The 18,064-nt window shown below is 46.4% G+C and overlaps 1 protein-coding gene across 1 annotated transcript in view; it reads left to right on the top strand.

Annotated features, from left to right (window-relative positions):
• The first annotated feature begins 5,452 nt into the window (after window positions 1-5,452).
• Window positions 5,453-18,064, top strand: part of FCHSD2 (FCH and double SH3 domains 2) — a 243,650-nt gene continuing 231,038 nt past the window's right edge. The window contains exons 1-2 of the mRNA XM_061380758.1: window positions 5,453-6,232; window positions 7,972-8,069. Of these exons, the coding sequence (XP_061236742.1) occupies window positions 6,212-6,232; window positions 7,972-8,069 (119 nt within the window). The 5' untranslated portion in view covers window positions 5,453-6,211. The remainder of the gene's footprint in view (window positions 6,233-7,971; window positions 8,070-18,064) is intronic.

The raw sequence follows: 18,064 nt of genomic DNA, 5'->3' as shown, positions 1-18,064 counted from the left end.
CCAACTTTGGTTGAGAGCGGTGCTCAGCTCACCCATGCCACAGTACGCTGGTGTGTGGATGGATGTGTTGCAGACAGGCAAAGGGTGGGTGCCCAGGGAGAAGGCAGGATGCTCAGGGCCTCTGCCAGCCCTCCAGGACACTCATTTTGGCCTACAGGCCCCCCAGCAGGGAGCAGGCAAGCATGTTCTGTTTTGGCATTAACTAGGCAAGCTGTGGGAAAGTAAGCAGCAGGCTTCCTAAGCTGAATAGGGTCTGCTCCCTCCACAGGCCAGTGCACTGTGGTTATAGAGTGGTCCCTCCCCGGCAACAATTCTCTCCCCTGCTCCCTGCCTAACCCCCCAACCCCCAGCTCAGCCTGGAGGGTCTTCTCCGTGGAAGAGGCTCCCAGATGGGTAGCATCCCATGCCTTCCAGGCTGGGAAGCCCCAGTGTCCCAGAAGAGGAAACGAAGGCTGAGGGAGGGCAGGGACTTCCCGGGTCCTCACAGTGAGTCAGGACAAAACCAAGACTGTAGCTGGGCTCAACCTCCTCCCAAGGGAATTCCTCTTTTTGTGTTTTATTATTTTTTTAAACTTGCAAACAAAACCAGAATGAAAATGCAGGGAAGCTGAAGGAAAACACATGCACACACAGAGGAAACTCATATTTGTAGGCCAGTATGTTGTAGGCATTTTATATAAACATTCCCATTTAATTCCCGTCACAACCCTGCAAAAAATCATTATTCTCCTTTTATGGACAAGGGAACCTGGTTTAAAAGAGGTTTTAGGACTTGGTCAAGAATCCAAAGCTAGGCAGAGGAGGAGCTGGACATCTGACCCAGGTTTGCTGACCCCAAATCCCTGTGCTGTCCACCCAAACCTGTTTTCCCCATTGGTCCAGCTGTACCCATTGGTCCAGCTTCATAGAGTTGTAATCACAGTGCAGCTCCCAGTGGGAAGCCCTGGTCAGCATCCCACATGGCAGTCATTCAGCCTTCCTTAATGTATCCCAGGTTGGGTAGTCACTGGCTTACATAGCCCCCCAGCCCTTTACAGATCATGTACCTGTTATTTCATTGGACCTGCACCCACCCACCTAGGAGGAACAAAGGACAGAATCTGCAATGTGCCAAAGGTCACACTCAGCAAGTGCCTGGTAGAGATAGGACTAGATCTGTGGCTTCCTGCCTCTTGATGTCAAAATCATGTGATGGTTAGCTCCTATTATAGCCTTGGGACTGTCCCCTTACCTCCACCCCGAGCTGTAATACTCCTTGACAGGGGTACCGACAGAGCACGTAATTCCCTACCCCAGTGCCTGCCTCTCAGGGACTCACCTCTGGCCTTAGATCCCTGCTACCTGACTCTCCTGGGCTGACCTGCATGTCCTGACCTTACTGCATACCTTTGGTTCATGTGTTGAGATTGTGGGCTGCTGGAGTACAGGGCCTGGAGTATACCCCAGATAGCTGCTTACAAATGAGCCCAGAATAAGGGGCTTGTTGATGCTGGATAGAATCTAAGATCTAGTTCTGCCACAGACCCACTTTGTGCCCTAGGAAGAGCTCTGCCCTCTTCTTGTGGCTGATTTTGAAGCTTCACTCCAGTGGGCTGTGATTCTCTGTCTGAGAGCTGTGGAGGAGACAGGCTCATTTCTACATCAGGCTTAACAGAGGCCTGTGTGAGAGATACCTCAGGCAGGAGCAAAACCCAGTGTGTGTGTGTGTGTGTGTGTGTGTGTGTGTGTGAGCTGGAGATAGAAGGGGAAAGGTGACTAGGGTAGAAGGGAGGTGAATGCGGATGGGGTTCACAGACTGCATTGTCTGCAGCAGCATCCCCAGGTCGGCTTGCAGGGGTGGGGTGCGGGGCTCAGGCAGGAGATAGCTGGCATCTGGATGGGGAGACAGGTAGTCCTGAGCAGTCTGCAACAGTGTGAGTGGGAGATAATGACAAAGCAAGGAAGGGAGTAGAGGAGGTTTTGAATCCCCACTACAGCAAGGGATGCCTTGGTGCACAATGGGCAGATGGGATGCTGGCCACCTTCTCTGGAGAAAGCTTTGAATGGAGTACTAACCTGTCGTGGGTGTCCATTCTGGGGTGCTGGAGTGGGTGAGGTGGGGTGCTGTTCCATGTTAGCCATGCTCAAGTGCTGGTGCATACTTTACCTGAGGTTTCTCCTGGGAGTCCTGTGGAATATGAGAATAGCTTGTCTTTCAATGCCCACTCTTACATCTGTACCAGGTCAACGTTCAGTCCTGGCTCTGACTTAAACTTAGAATCACATTCCTTCCAGGAGACTATATAGCTGCAGGCATGCTGAAGGGAGAGCACAGCTTCAGAGCCAGAGGTAGTCAGGGGCTAGGCTTCGCTCTCCTGTCCTAACTGTGTGACCTTGGGTAGGTCATTTTACTTCTGGGTCTCAGATTGTGAAATCTGTGAAATGGGTCATATGTACTGCTAGGGTTTGTGGTGAGGGTTAGAAGCAATGAAAATAATATGCTTAGTTCAGAGCTTGAAACATGGAAGAGGCGAAATAAATGGTGGCTATTATTAATTCCTTCCCAGGGTAAGAATCCCATCTGTGGCCTCCTCGATGGAAGGGAGCCAGCACCTGGTTGCACAGTCACAGGGATGGAGGAGCTCACTCCCTCCAGGGGCCACTCTGCCTGGAAAACCTCCTTCTTGAGATGCAGCTGAGACCTGTACCAGTTCGGTCTCCAGGGCCACAGGAATGTATTATGGCATTTCCCCCAAAGAATCTCAAGAGGTCTGACTGTAAAAGAGTGCTTGCCTGCATCGCAGGAGCAAGGCTCTGGAAGTCCCCAGCCTGGTTCAAAGGGGACATTTTAGTCAGGCTTACATTATATAGAAATCTCTTTCTCTATCCCTGTGGAGTCTGGAACATATGGATTGTACCCTCCCAAATCTGCTTTTTTCCCTGGGTGAACTCTCCCAATTCCTTTGAACACTTCTCATAGAGGCAACCTCAGGTGGTGCAGTGGTAAAGAATCCACCTGCCAACGCATGAGATGGGAGTTTGATGCCTGGGTCAGGAAGATCATCTGGAGGAGGAAATGGCTACCCACTCCAGTATTCCTGCCTGGGAAATCCCACGGACAGAAGAGCCTGGCGGGCTACAGTCCATAGGGTCACAGGGAGTCGGACACGACTGAGTGGCTGAGCACACATAGAGGCAAACAGGAGAACTGAGTTCTGGTCCCAAATCCATCACTTCAGGGCAAGTCACTTATCTTCACTGAGCCTCTGGTTCCTCATTTGTAAAATGAAGAAAACAACACTCCCTCATAGGATGATAGTGAAGATTAGTTTGGAAAAGTAATACAAAAGTTTGGGGTTGGGAAAAGGCACTTGGTAAATATTAAACACATTTTAAAAGAAACCACATTTTTGAGAAAGCAGTTAGCAAGTAAGCCCATCTGATGTTGCCTCTTAGCTTCTTACAACACCTGTAAAGGAAATCATTCCAGAAAGTCAGTGCCATTCCTGGCTTCAAAATAAGGGCAAATCAGGTGGAGGGTACCCTCCTCAATCCATAAAGTCAAGTCCCAGGGTTTGACTTCAGCTGTGAAGAGCTTACTAGGTTCCAGGCTCATTCACTTACCTTATTCTGCAATTGTGGATCAAGGCCTAGAGAAGGCTTAGCAGATCAATGATAGAGACTGGATCCCAAATTTCCCAACATCCAGCACCTTTATATGCCTAGTGCTCACTTCCAATAAAGAGAGGTGAAGGGAGGGTAATTTCTGGACCAGGCTAGTTGTAATCTTTTTCTGCAGGACACTGCATCTGGGCAAGCAGTTACCCCTTCCTCTCCACTAGCCCAGTGTCATTCATGGAATGGTTAGCCTGGAACTCAGCCACGGTGAAGGCCCAGGCTGATTGTTCCTTGTTCACCCTTGTGTCCCCAGTGTCTGATCCAAGGCTTGGCACAAAGCAGGACCTTAGAAAATACTTTTTGGATAAATGATGAATCAGCCAGCATTATTAAGCACTATACGAGAGGCCCTGTGGTAGGAGAAATTTTATTTAATATAACGAGCCTGTGAGGCTGGTTTTAGATGCCCATTTTACAGGTGAGGAAATATAGGTTGAAAGAGATGAACTGACTAGGTCAAGGCCTCACAATGAACTGCTGGTAGAACTGAGCCCAGCCTGGCTACCTCCACCCTAGGCACTAGCTGCCAGCCCCACAGAGGTCAGGGAGCTGGGCCTCCACCCACTTGTTCCCTTGCCCCAGGCTTTCCCAGATACTAATTGAGGACTCTGATAAAGGGTTCACTTTGAGTGGCCTCAAGGAAACCAGAAATAGCAAGCCTAGTCTTCCAATTCCTATACAGGTTAATCTGCCTCAAGCATAGCTCTGATTCTATCAACTTCCTATTCAAGAATCTAGGCTAACAATGTAAACAATCTAGGTTGTTCCATCGTCCTAATAGCTGGCCAAGAGGATTTGGTCAAGTTACTTGGGTCTCTCCAGGCTTCACTCACTTTCCTCTTTTGCCTGACCCCGCTTCTGAGAACAGGTGTTTGAGACCCCAACTTCTGATTAACTGGGGCATTCTAATTCACCCTCCACACATCCCTATGGCTCTGGAAGAGGTGTTTTTCATTTTTCTAAGGACTTCAAGGGAGGCTGATATCCCTACACCCAGATGGTCTGGATAGAGGAGGAAGACGGAGTCCGGGAAGCAGACCAGAGCATCCTCGTTGGGAGATGAGAAAGCTTGAGCTCACCCAAATAGCTAGGCGCAGGCAGAGTGGACTGGCACCCAGAGTGGGATGGCACCTAGAGGTCCTGACTCTCATTCAAGAGCTTCCTCCACTGCCCCTGGAGCCTCCTTTACTTTTCCTCTTGATTATCATCTGCACCTGTTTCTCTGTACCCTCAAGAACACTCCGTTACCCAGAGATTCTAGCACTGCTGTGTAACCTTCATGAAGTCTCCACTCCTCTGGCCTTCCATCTGTGAAATGCGGGATGGGGTGGGTCCTGGCCTTAACGACCTCATGTTCTTTGACTTGGACGCCCTGTAGCAGACGACCGATTTTTCCTTTGCAGGGCAACTAGTCGCCCTCGCCCTCACCCAAGCCAGGCATTCAGCGCCGCTGCGAAAGGACTTCTCCGCGCTCGCTCCTAGGTGCCTTGGCCCGCCAGGCTCATCTGCACGAGAGGGTAGGGGTGTTGGAGGACCATGAAGCAAAAAAGGCACTCTGCTACTCCCTCAAACAACTAGGCGTACTGCTGACCCCCCTCCCGCCACACTGTAACTAACACACACTCACACACACGAGTGGGCGTCAGGAGAAGACGGAGGCTTACGCGCGTGCGTCGGCGCAGAGCCCTCTCCCGCCCACGTGCGCGCCCCCGCCGGAGGCGCGCACCGCGGCGGGCAGGCGGGAAAGCGCGCGGGAAGCCCCCGGTTGGCTCCGGCTGTGGGGGAGGGAGGACAGGAGGCGTTTGGAACGTGCCATTCTCGTAGAGAACGGGGGGGGATTTCCGTGCTGCGATAGCGTTGTTACCCCTCTCATTCGCCGACCGATCCGTTAGCTCCCTCCGTTCCCCGCCGCCATACGGAGCCCCGAGCTGCGGCCGCGCTCCCTCCCAGAATCCTGGCCCGGCCCCTCGAGCCCGGCTGTGGCCTAAGCTGTCCCCTCCGCCGCCGGAGTGGGGCGCTGCGCCGCGCGTTGGGGCCGGAAATTCCCGCGGCCTGAGTGGAGGAACCGAAGCACAGAGCGCGGCGCCGCCTACCACCTCCCGGGTCCCGGCAGAGAGGGTCGGGCTGCCTTAGTGGGGGTGGGAGGGCCGCGTGTGAGGAACTGCGGAGCCGGTGGCGGGTGGGGAGGCGCGGAGGGCAGGGGACGAGACGACAGGGTTGCTGCTCCAGAGGCGCTGGAAGACCCTGCGCCCCCGCAGCCGGGCCCCCGCCCCCTCGCGGTCTCCGCCTCCTTGCCTCACACACCCCCCGGGCCGCCAGAGCCCAGGCCTTCCCGGGGCTCCTCCTCCTTCTCTTCACACTCACCCTCCGACCCGGGTTCTCCTGCCACCCGCCGGCCTTGCAGCTTCCCGGGCGAGTCTTCGTTCTCAGGCTCTCCTTACACACACACACACAAGCACACGCCGGCTCCCGGGGCAGCCCTCTCCTCTCGACCCTCCTTTTCCCCTCCTCACTTACGCTGCCGTGGGAGGAGGATTGATGTCCCTTCAGCATCATGCAGCCGCCGCCGAGGAAGGTGAGGATGCAGCTGGGGGTCTTTGAGGTTTTGGGCGGGGATGCGTACAAGGAACGCGGCTGGGGCACCGCGGCGCCCCCTCCCCCTTTGCGCAGGGGGCCGTGACCGCCGTCGTCTCGGGCTTGTCACTCAGTTGCCGCCGGTTCCTGGAGGGGGGCGCGCGTGTTTGGTGCCTTCGCGGCGGAGGGGCGGCCGTGGCTCGTCCCCTCCACCGCACAGGAGACCACCCCCCAACCCTAGACATTTCACAAGAGTTTCGAGTGTGCGTGCGTGTGTGTGTGTGTGTGTGTGAGCGAGCGCGCATGGCAGTGCTACTCTCTGCAAAGTGCTTTCTCCGGGGCTGCACCGAGGGGAGGTGGGGGAGCCCTTGCAGCTTTGCAGAGCCTTGTGTTTGAGTGATTGTTTAGTCTGCACCAGGTTTGAGCCCCCCTCTCGCTTGTTGCCACCCTCGCGCATTTGCCAATTTACAGAACATTTGTTACCAGCCTGGCCTTAAGATTTGGCCCGCTTTCCCCACCGGGCGACCGAAAAGAAGTCGCAATAGCCACCCCACCCCAGGGGAAAACAACAAATTAAGCATTGAACGGTCCTGCCTTTCTCTTCCCGGTTCCTGCCCCGCCCCTCCGACAAGGGGGAGAGGAAGGTGGTGATTCTCTTCCCAGGAGAGCGAGAACCTGGCGGTGCGTGGCGTGTTCGCCGCGATCTGGGCTTGGAGTGGGAGTGACGAGTGCTCCGGGCTTGTCAGCAGCTTCAACCCTTCCAGAACTGTTTCAGTGTCCTCTTCCCCAGTTTTTTTTTTCCCCAGGGACCGAGGCTGTGTCCTTGTCGTTTCAGTCTTGCAGATGGTTACTGTCTACTCAGGGTGCTGGGTGGAGGAGGCTGTTCTGTCCTCCCCTTGTGGGCAAACATTTGGTGAATGCCTAACTCACTCGTGTCTGCTCCCTCTTCTTTTCTGTTTTTCACCGGGTTCTCCAAGTGAGTCTTTTTCTTTTCACACGTAGCCCTCCAGTAGCCCTGCTCCGGTGGCGGCGAGGGTTCCAGGCCCACTGTAACCTGAATCCTGGCCTGGCGGGTGAGGCACTGGCCAATTTGCATTTACTGTGCTGTTTGAAGTGGAAATGCCACGGGAACCGGCTTGCTGGGGTGGCTTAAAAGCACTGCCTATGCTGGAAGGTCACTTTTGCTTTCTTCTTCGTGAACAAGAGATTGTGATTTGATGTGCTGTCAGCAAGGGCGGCATCCTGCGAGTGTGCTTCTCCTAGCCATTATAAAATACTTTTTGTAGTTGATGGATGCATATAATTTCATGATTGTGTAAATTTCAGTCATTAGATATTAGGCATTCTTATATCCCCTTCTCCCATCTATGCTCTGCTCACCTCTCCTTATGGTTAAGACATTTGAATCCTGTTTGGAAGAAATAGAAGACAGACTCTTTTAAAGCTCTAAGAAGACCTAGATAGGTATTGTACATGAAATGAAACGACTGGCAGTTTATTTTGCACCTCTTTAATCTGTAATTTTTATACTCATGTACTTTCATTTAGCTTCTGCTTCAGGTGATTTTGGCTAGTTGTTAAAATTAAGTATCTGCAGTAAACAAAATTAGGTGGCTAATAACAGGATTGTGGTCCTCAGAGGAGAGGCAAGTAACATATATTCTGACAAGTATTACATATTTTCCTTAAATAATTTTTTAAAGTTGCGGTAAGCCCTTATAAATATATGGTATATTTCAGGTGAAAGTTACACAGGAACTGAAAAACATTCAAGTTGAACAGATGACAAAACTTCAAGCCAAACATCAAGCAGAATGTGATTTGCTTGAAGATATGAGGTAAGGTTATAGTAAATAGTTGGAGAACTTCTATATCTCTGTTTCAAAGAACCTTTGAGTTACCAAGCCCCAGGAACTGATGATGGAATTTCCTTTTGGATTTCCTGCCTTAAGGCTGTTAGAGCTTTAACTCAGCTAGAAATTTTAACTGGAACTAACACAATACAAACTTTTTTCCTTCAGTGGAGAAATCTATAACTTTCACTTATTTTTATGAAAAAAAAAAGTTCTTACAAATTTATCAAATTATATAAACAGTGAAATGGAAATTCTTATTTAATCCTTCTACTAAATTGACCTTTCTGCATTTATTGACCTAAACGATTTCACATGGAATTTTAAACTGACACCTGGTTAATGATTAATATCTGGGGGTGAGCCAGTCAACCTCAGGTGATTATTAGAACATGACAAATGTAAGTTTGAACATTAAATTTAGTGGGACATGTGTTTATCAGATTTTATTGTTAAACTTAACCTGTATCCACAATCAGCTAACTTTGAATTTAAAAGGTAAGACATCTTGCCAGCATTGGGAAAGTCAGTAACTTTCTTTATAGAGGTAATCATGACTCAGTTTATTGAAAGAAACACCACTGTTTTAGCAGTTCTATAATACAAACTGACAGTTCAGCAAATATATTTTTGTAAAGGTTGATTTGCATGTTGAAACAGAGTAGCTGCCATTCTTATTTCCCTATATTAATGTACTTATTAAATTGAAATTGGGTCTGTAAGCCTCATCAGATTTTTTCCTGTGCTGCACAAAACCTCATGTTGATTTCATGAAAAATACCAACTATATGTTGTCATATTTATGTGTTCAGTTAGCTGAATTGTTCATAGCCCAAAGATTTTTATTTGATAGTTCTTTTTTTTCCCCCTCCCATGTTTAATTTAGGTAGCGTTTATGACTATTTCTACTATTTACGTACCTTTTCAGGGTTTCTAACTAAGGCATATTAATTAGACTCATCCAAACTTGGATAAACCAAGATCATTGTTTTCTGACTGGAAACTACTTTTTTTTTTTAACTTTTATTTTTACTTTGGCGTATAGGTGAGTAACAATGTTGTGTTAGTTTCAGGTGAAAACTACTCTATTTTAGTTCTGTATTTGTTTCTTTGCTTTTCTTGTGTCCACAGGGATGTTTTTAGACTTAAATAATTCCTGTGCAAGATACCCGAAATTTTTCATATGGTTAAAATTAAGTTTGTAACAACTATTAAGTGAACTAAGGCATTTTATATTTTAGCAGTTTAGGAAGGCAGACTCAGTTTGTAAGTAAAGTTCCTCTGTGGGGTATGAATAGTCAGTAGTCATTGTCCTTTTGATTATATTCTAAAGACTTCTTGTTTGCATTCTTTTCTCTGTTTCCCCTGTTGCCTCTTCCTTGACTTATGGTCAACTAGATGGACACACAGTTGCTGCCAAGTTGGCGTAGGTTGTTGCTCCCGCTGCTACTGTTTAGTTGTTTGTATTATTCCTGACTTAATTACATTTCACTTGCATTGTTGTGGTAATATCCTAATTATTGCTTTAGTGTTCTCGTATCTTCTAATCTTCTCCCAATCTCCGTTTAAATCTGTTTTCCACATTGTCGTCAGTTAACTCTCTAATCACTGTTACATATGAGGTTCTCTGTGGTCTTCTGAGTAAAGACCAAACACTTTGATATAGCATATGTAGCCCTTTGCAACCCAGTTGCAAGCTACAAGCTCCGTTTTCCTGGCTTAGTTACTACCATTTCATGCCCATTTATCCTTCCTTCTTAATCCTCTGGCTTGGCCACTCAGGACTTCTGGTTATCTAATTGTGTTCTCTACATTCATGCCTTTGTTTGCACCCTCCCGGTTTTCATCTGGCAAATTCTGGTTGCCATTTAAGTTTGTGAGTTTGCTCTTCTCTGTGATCTCAAATGATTTTGATTTGCACTTGCTTCTGTCTTCCCCCATCATATGAATTCCTTGAAGTCATAGGCTAAGTCTTACTCGGGTTTGTATCTTTGTACTTTTTGTTTAAGCTGGCAGAATTGTTAAGTGGATGTAACTGTTAAGTGGATTATTTAAGTGCAGTTTATTAGTTTTTAGGTGATATATTTTATAAGCTCTATTTACAGGGAGCTGTAGGTGGTGTTGGGTCTTCTTGGGTGGTTCAGTGGTAAATAATCTTCTTGTCAATGCAGGAGAAGCGTGTTCAGTTCCTGGGTCAGGAAGATCCCCTGGAGAAGGGAATGACAACCCACTCCAGTATTCTTGCCTGGGAAATCCCATGCACAGAGGAGCCTGATGGGCTACAGTCCATGGGGTCGAAAAGGAGTTGGACACAACTTAGTGACTAACAACAATAGGTGGTGTCATTGAGCTTGTGTTTTAATTTGACTCATGTAGGCACTTTAAGTTGTACTTTGGCTATTTGATGTTGAGTATATCTGTGTGTGTGCATGCTCTTTGTGACCCCCATGGACTGTAACCCACCAGGTTCCTCTGTCCATGGGATTTTCCCGGTAAGAATACTAGAGTGGGTTGCCATGTCCTCCAGGGAATCTTCCTGACCCAGGGATTGAACCAGAGTCTCCTGCATTGGCAGGAGAATTCTTTACTACTGAGCCACCTAGGAAGCCAGAGTATTTATGTATTTATGTATAATATGTAAATACAGTGAATGTTGGTGCGCCAAGGATTAATGGGATTCTTTATATTTTAAAGGAGTGTGTTCTCCTTTGTATTAAATAAATGAGATGAATCCCTTCAGTCTTATATAGTTGTGAGCAGAATACTATATTACCTTCTAAAACATAACTTTAGATTTCTGATTTGCTTTTTTCTCCCTAATGGTAATGCAGAATTGGAAGTTTAAAATTGTCTATTCTCAATAGTCATAACTTTTATTGCTTGAGGAGAAGGTGGTCTGGCTTTTCTGGTCTGTCTTAGCAAGTGGAATGACCTTTTAAAAATTCATTAGAAATCTCTGAGCTTGGATTTTTATATGTATTTTGTTGTAAAGGATCTTGCCTGCTTTTCCTTTTTTGAGGCTCTCACCACCACCTTCCTCCCTAAAATCCCATAAATAGCTCTCCTTCTCACTGATGCATCCCCCACCAGTGTTATACTCAGTTTAAATTACTATGAATTTACTCTCCCCAAATTCAGATAACTTTGATTTTTAACATAAAGAAGTAGACAGAGAAAAAATTTTTGTGACTTTAAAAAAGGTTAAAAAAAAAAAATGTCCACAACACATTAAACTGTAAATAGGAAAATTTTATTCTGGGTTATAGCTTCCCTTGGAGAAGGCAATGGCACCCCACTCCAGTACTTTTGCCTGGAAAATCCCATGGATGGAGGAGCCTGGTAGGCTGCAGTCCATGGGGTCACTAAGAGTCAGACACGACTGAGTGACTTCACTTTCACTTTTCACTTTCATGCATTGGAGAAGGAAATGGCAACCCACTCCAGTGTTCTTGCCTGGAGAATCCCAGGGACGGGGGAGCCTGGTGGGCTGCCGTCTATGGGTCGCACAGAGTCGGACACGACTGAAGTGACTTAGCATACAACATTCTGGAAAAAGCAAAAATTATGAAGATGGATCTTAAAAAATTATATAAATGAACTTATTTACAAAACAGAAATAGATTCACAGACCTAAAAAACAAACTTATTGATTACTAAAGGGGATGGGGGTCTGCGTGTTTGATCCCTGGGTGTGGAAGATCCCCTGGAGAAGGAAATGACAACCCACTCCAGTATTCTTGCCTGGGGAAATCCCATGGATAGAGGAGCCTGGTGGACTACAGTCCATGGGGTCATAGAGAGTCAGACACAACTTAGTGACTAAACCACTATTACCACCAACCATGGCTAGTTCCCCACTCCCTCTCACCTTGTGGAATTTTGAAAGGAGGCCGATTGTGGTATTGTGTTTTTTTCCCATTGCTCTCCTCCCCTTCTTCAGTTTATTTGTTCTAGGGGTGCATGTGGAAGCTGGTGTATTGGGAGTGAAGTATGAGAAGGAAAGATAACTCATTTGTTGTTAATCAGGGACATTCCATGCTTTGGGGAGATTTTATACTGAAGTGTTTCCTGTTGACTTTTGCTGTCAGCAGTAGACAAGCACACTTTACTTTCTTTTTAGTTTATTATTAGTTTATTCTCTCTTTGCTTTCTAAGGCCATGTATAAGTAAGTTTCTGAGTCCTACAGCCTATGTGTTGTTTATTAATATAATGTATTTCTTGTTTATTCTAATGACGTGCTAACTCCAGTCAATAAAGAAAGTTCTTTGAAGGGACCCAGAATATAAAGAACTGCCTTCTTAGCAGACATTTTTAGGTTGTTATATAATATTTTAAAAATCTTAGAATTTTAGAGTCAGGTGGATACTATGGTATTTGTTGATTTTATAGATGAAAATGGAAACCAAGGCACAGTTGAGAGGAAGTGAATCATATTGAGGTGGACTCTACCCACTCCAGTATTCTGGCCTGGAGAATTCCATGGACTGGATAGTTCACAGAGTCACAAAGAGTTGGACATGACTGAGTGACTTTCACTTCACTAGACTTGTTTACTTTCCCGTATCTGTATTTCCCAAGCTTTTAACCAAGGAACTCATAATGGCTCCCATATTTGGAAACATTTGCCTATCAGAATACATTTAACAAATAATTTGTGGTCTTACTTTTTATTTTTCATATACTGAGCTGTGAGTCAGCTTTGAGTCAGTATTTTAAAGCTAGTAACACGAGTACAACCAAAGGCAAAGATACGTAAACTTTACCTCAGAGAGGGCTAAGTGTATGTATGATTTCTTACAGATGTTCTGAAAAATTTAAACTGGCTCAAGAAGCACTTGTCTTTTCACTGTAGACATCTGCAGGTCTAGTGACCTCAAGTGAGGAATTGCTGTGCTATATGTTACCTTCTCTAAACTGTTGGTTCATGGGGGTCACTGGGGATTGGATTCTTAAGTCTGTTGATGTGAGGTCTGAGACTTTTTTTTCATTGTCTCATTTACCTTTATATATAAAAGGGAAACTTAGAGGTAATCTGGCTTCCCAAGGGTTCCTAGCGGTAAAGAACCAGCCAGTGCAGGAGACCTAAGAGACTCAGGTTTGATCCCTGGGTCAGGAGGATCCCCTGGAGGAGGGCATGGCAACCCACTCCAGTATTCTTGCCTGGAGAATCCCATGGGTAGAGGAGCCTGGCGGGCTACAGTCCATAGGGTCGTACAGAGTCGAATACGGCTAAGTTGGCTTAGCACACAGAAGTAATCTGGTCTTGTTTGTTGTTCATATGCTCGTTTGTTTCCGACTGTTTGGGACTCCATGGACTGCAGCATGCCAGGCTTCTCTGTGCCTCACTGTCTTCTGGAGCTTGCTCAAACTCACGTCCATAGAGTTGGTGATGCTATCCAACCATCTCATCCTTTTCCCCCTTCTCCTCCTGCCTTCAATCTTTCCCAGCATCAGGATCTTTTCTAATGAGTTAGCTCTTTACATCACGTGGCCAAAGTATTGGAGCTTCAAAATCAGTCCTCCCAATAAATACTCAGAATTGATTTCGTTTAGGGTTGATTGGTTTGATCTCCTTGCAGTCCGAGGGACTCCCAGGAGTCTTCTCCAGCACCACAGTTCAAAAGCATCAACTCTTTGACAATCAGCCTTCTTTATGGTCCAAGTCTCACATTAGTACATGACTACTGGAAAAACCATAACTTTGACTAGATGGACCTTTGTCATTAAAGTAATGTCTCTGCTTTTTAATACACTGTCTAGGTTTGTTATAGCTTTCCTTCTAATGAGGGAGTATCTTTTAATTTCATGGTTACACTTACTGTCTGCAGTGAATTTGGAGCCCAAGAAGATAAAGTCTATCGTTTTCTAATTTTTCCCCATCTATTTGCCATGAAGTGATGGGACCAGATACCATGATCTTAGTTTTTTGAATGTTGAGTTTCAATCCAGCTTTTTCACTCTCCTCTTTCACCTTCATCAAGAGACTCTAGTTCCTCTTCGCTTTTTGCCGTAAGGGTGGTGTTATCTGCATATCTCAGGTTATTGATATTTCTCCTGGCAATCTTGATTCCAGCTTGTGTTTCATCCAGCCTGGCATTTCACGTGATGTACTCTGCATATAAGTTAAGAAGGGTCAGATCAAATCAGTCGCTCAGTCGGGTCCGACTCTTTGCGACCCCATGAATCGCAGCACGCCAGGCCTCCCTGTCCATCACCAACTCCCGGAGTTCACTCAGACTCCTGTCCATCGAGTCAGTGAGGCCATCCAGCCATCTCATCCTCTGTCGTCCCCTTCTCTTCCTGCCCCCAATCCCTCCCAGCATCAGAGTCTTTTCCAATGAGTCAACTCTTCGCATGAGGTGGCTAAAGTACTGGAGTTTCAGCTTTAGCATCATTCCTTCCAAAGAACGCCCAGGACTGATCTCCTTCAGAATGGACTGGTTGGATCTCCTTGCAGTCCAAGGGACTCTCAAGAGTCTTCTCCAACACCACAGTTCAAAAGCATCAATTCTTCGGTGCTCAGCCTTCTTCACAGTCCAACTCTCACATCCATACATGACCACAGGAAAAACCATATCCTTGACTAGATGAACCTTTGTTGGCAAAGTAATGTCTCTGCTTTTGAATATTGTATCTAGGTTGGTCATAACTTTCCTTCCAAGGAGTAAGCGTCTTTTAATTTCATGGCTGCAGTCACCATCTGCAGTGATTTTGGAGCCCAGAAAAATAAAGTCAGCCACTGATTCTACCGTTTCCCCATCTATTTCCCATGAAGTGATGGAACCGGATACCATGACCTTTGTTTTCTGAATGTTGAGCTTTAAGCCAACTTTTTCACTCTCCACTTTCACTTTCATCAAGAGGCTTTTGAGTTCCTCTTCACTTTCTGCCATAAGGGTGGTGTCATCTGCATATCTGAGGTTATTGATATTTCTCCCGGCAATCTTGATTCCAGTTTGTGTTTCTTCCAGTCCAGCGTTTCTCATGATGTACTCTGCATATAAGTTAAATAAGCAGGGTGACAATATACAGCCTTGACGTACTCCTTTTCCTATTTGGAACCAGTCTGTTGTTCCATGTCCAGTTCTAACTGTTGCTTCCTGACCTGCATACACATTTCTCAAGAGGCAGATCAGGTGTTCTGGTATTCCCATCTCTTTCAGAATTTTCCACAGTTTATTGTGATCCACACAGTCAAAGGCTTTGGCATAGTCAATAAAGCAGAAATAGATGTTTTTCTGGAACTCTCTTGCTTTTTCCATGATCCAGCGGATGTTGGCAATTTGATCTCTGGTTCCTCTGCCTTTTCTAAAACCAGCTTGAACATCAGGAAGTTCACGGTTCACATATTGCTGAAGCCTGGCTTGGAGAATTTTGAGCATGACTTTACTAGCATGTGAGATGAGTGCAATTGTGCGGTAGTTTGAGCATTCTTTGGCATTGCCTTTCTTTGGGATTGCAATGAAAACTGACCTTTTCCAGTCCTGTGGCCATTGCTCAGTTTTCCAAATTTGCTGGCATATTGAGTGCAGCATTTTCACAGCATCATCTTTCAGGATTTGGAATAACTCAGCTGGAATTCCATCACCTCCACTAGCTTTGTTCGTAGTGATGCTTTCTAAGGCCCACTTGACTTCACATTCCAGGATGTCTGGCTCTAGGTCAGTGATCACACCATCGTGATTTTCTGGGTCGTGAAGATCTTTTTTGTACAGTTCTTCTGTGTATTCTTGCCATTTCTTCTTAATATCTTCTGTTTCTGTTAGGTCCATACCATTTCTGTCCTTTATTGAGCCCATCTTTGCATGAAATGTTCCTTTGGTATCTCTGATTTTTTTGAAGAGATCCCTAGTCTTTGCCATTCTGTTGTTTTCCTCTATTTCTTTGCATTGATCACTGAAGAAGGCTTTCTTATGTCTTCTTGCTATTCTTTGGAACTCTGCATTCAGATGTTTATATCTTTCCTTTTCTCCTTTGCTTTTCACTTCTCTTCTTTTCACAGCTATTTGTAAGGCCTCCCCAGACAGCCATTTTGCTTTTTTGCATTTCTTTTCTATGGGAATGGTCTTGATCCCTGTCTCCTGTAGTGTCACGAACCTCATTCCATAGTTTATCAGGCACTCTATCTATCAGATCTAGGCCCTTAAATCTATTTCTCACTTCCACTGTATAATCATAAGGGATTTGATTTAGGTCATACCTGAATGGTCTAGTGGTTTTCCCTACTTTCTTCAATTTCAGTCTGAATTTGGCAATAAGGAGTTCATGGTCTGAGCCACAGTCAGCTCCTGGTCTTGTTTTTGCTGACCATATAGAGCTTCTCCATCTTTGGCTGCAAAGAATATAATCAATCTGATTTCATTGTTGACCATCTGGTGATGTCCACGTGTAGAGTCTTCTCTTGTGTTGTTGGAAGAGGGTGTTTGTTATGACCAATGCATTTTCTTGGCAAAACTCTATTAGTCTTTGCCTTGCTTCATTCCGTATTCAAGGCCAAATTTGCCTGTTACTCCAGGTGTTTCTTGACTTCCTACTTTTGCATTCCAGTCCCCTATAATGAAAAGGACATCTTTTTTGGGTGTTGGTTCTAAAAGGTCTTGTAGGTCTTCATAGAACTGTTCAACTTCAGCTTCTTCAGCGTTACTGCTTGGGGCATAGACTTGGATTACTGTGATATTGAATGGTTTGCCTTGGAAATGAACAGAGATCATTCTGTCGTTTTTGAGATTGCATCCAAGTACTGCATTTTGGACTCTTTTGTTGACCATGATGGCCACTCCATTTCTTCTGAGGGATTCCTGCCCACAGTAGTAGATATAATGGTCATCTGAGTTAAATTCACCCATTCCAGTCCATTTCAGTTCGTTGATTCCTAGAATGTCAACATTCACTCTTGTCATCTCTTGTTTGACCACTTCCAATTTGCCTTGATTCATGGACGTGACATCCCAGGTTCCTATGCAATGTTGCTCTTTACAGCATCAGACCTTGCTCCTGTCACCAGTCACATACACAGCTGGGTATTCTTTTTGCTTTGGCTCCATCCCTTCATTCTTTCTGGAGTTATTTCTCCACTGATCTCCAGTAGCATATTGGGCACCTACTGACCTGGGGAGTTCCTCTTTCAGTATCCTATCATTTTGCCTTTTCATACTGTTCATGGGGTTCTCAAGGCAAGAATACTGAAGTGGTTTGCCATTCCCTTCTCCAGTGGACCACATTCTGTCAAATCTCTCCACCATGACCCACCCGTCTTGGGTTGCCCCTCGGGCATGGCTTAGTTTTATTGAGTTAGACAAGGCTGTGGTCCTAGTGTGATTAGATTGACTAGTTTTCTGTGAGTATGGTTTCAGTGTGTTTGCCCTCTGATGCCCTCTTGCAACACCTACCGTCTTACTTGGGTTTCTCTTACCTTGGGCGTGGGGTATCTCTTCACGGCTGCTCCAGCAAAGCGCAGCCATTGCTCCTTACTTGGATGAGGGGTATCTCCTCACCGCAGCCCTTCCTGACCTTCAACGTGGGATAGCTCCTCTAGGCCCTCCTGCGCCCGCGCAGCCACGGTCCTTGGACGTGGGGTTGGTCCTCCCGGCCACCGCCCCTGGCCTCGGTCGTGGGGTAGCTCCTCCCGCCCGTCACCCCTGGCCTCGGGCTTGGGGCGTGGGGTATCTCCTCCCGGCCGCCGCCCCTGACCTCGGACGCAGGGTAACTCCTCTCGTCGCCGCCCCTGACCTCGAACATGGGGTAACTCCTCTCGTCGGCCCCCCTGACCTCGGACGCTGGGTATCTCCTCGCGGCTGCTGCCCCTGACCTTGGACGTGGGGTAACTCCTCTTGGCCGCCACCCTTCGGGCATGGGGTCCTCCCGGCTTCTGCAGAATTGTTTTTGAAGCTTATTGTCTTCTGTCACCTAATATTATTTATGATAATTCTTCTGACAGTTGTTTGGTTTTTAACTTTTAGCCACACCCCGAGGCATGTGG

This window comes from Bos javanicus, chromosome 15 (assembly GCF_032452875.1).
Source record: "Bos javanicus breed banteng chromosome 15, ARS-OSU_banteng_1.0, whole genome shotgun sequence".
NCBI classification, from domain to species: Eukaryota; Metazoa; Chordata; class Mammalia; order Artiodactyla; family Bovidae; genus Bos; species Bos javanicus.
Note: the sequence above shows the minus strand (reverse complement) of the source record. Positions and strands in the feature narration are given on the sequence as shown.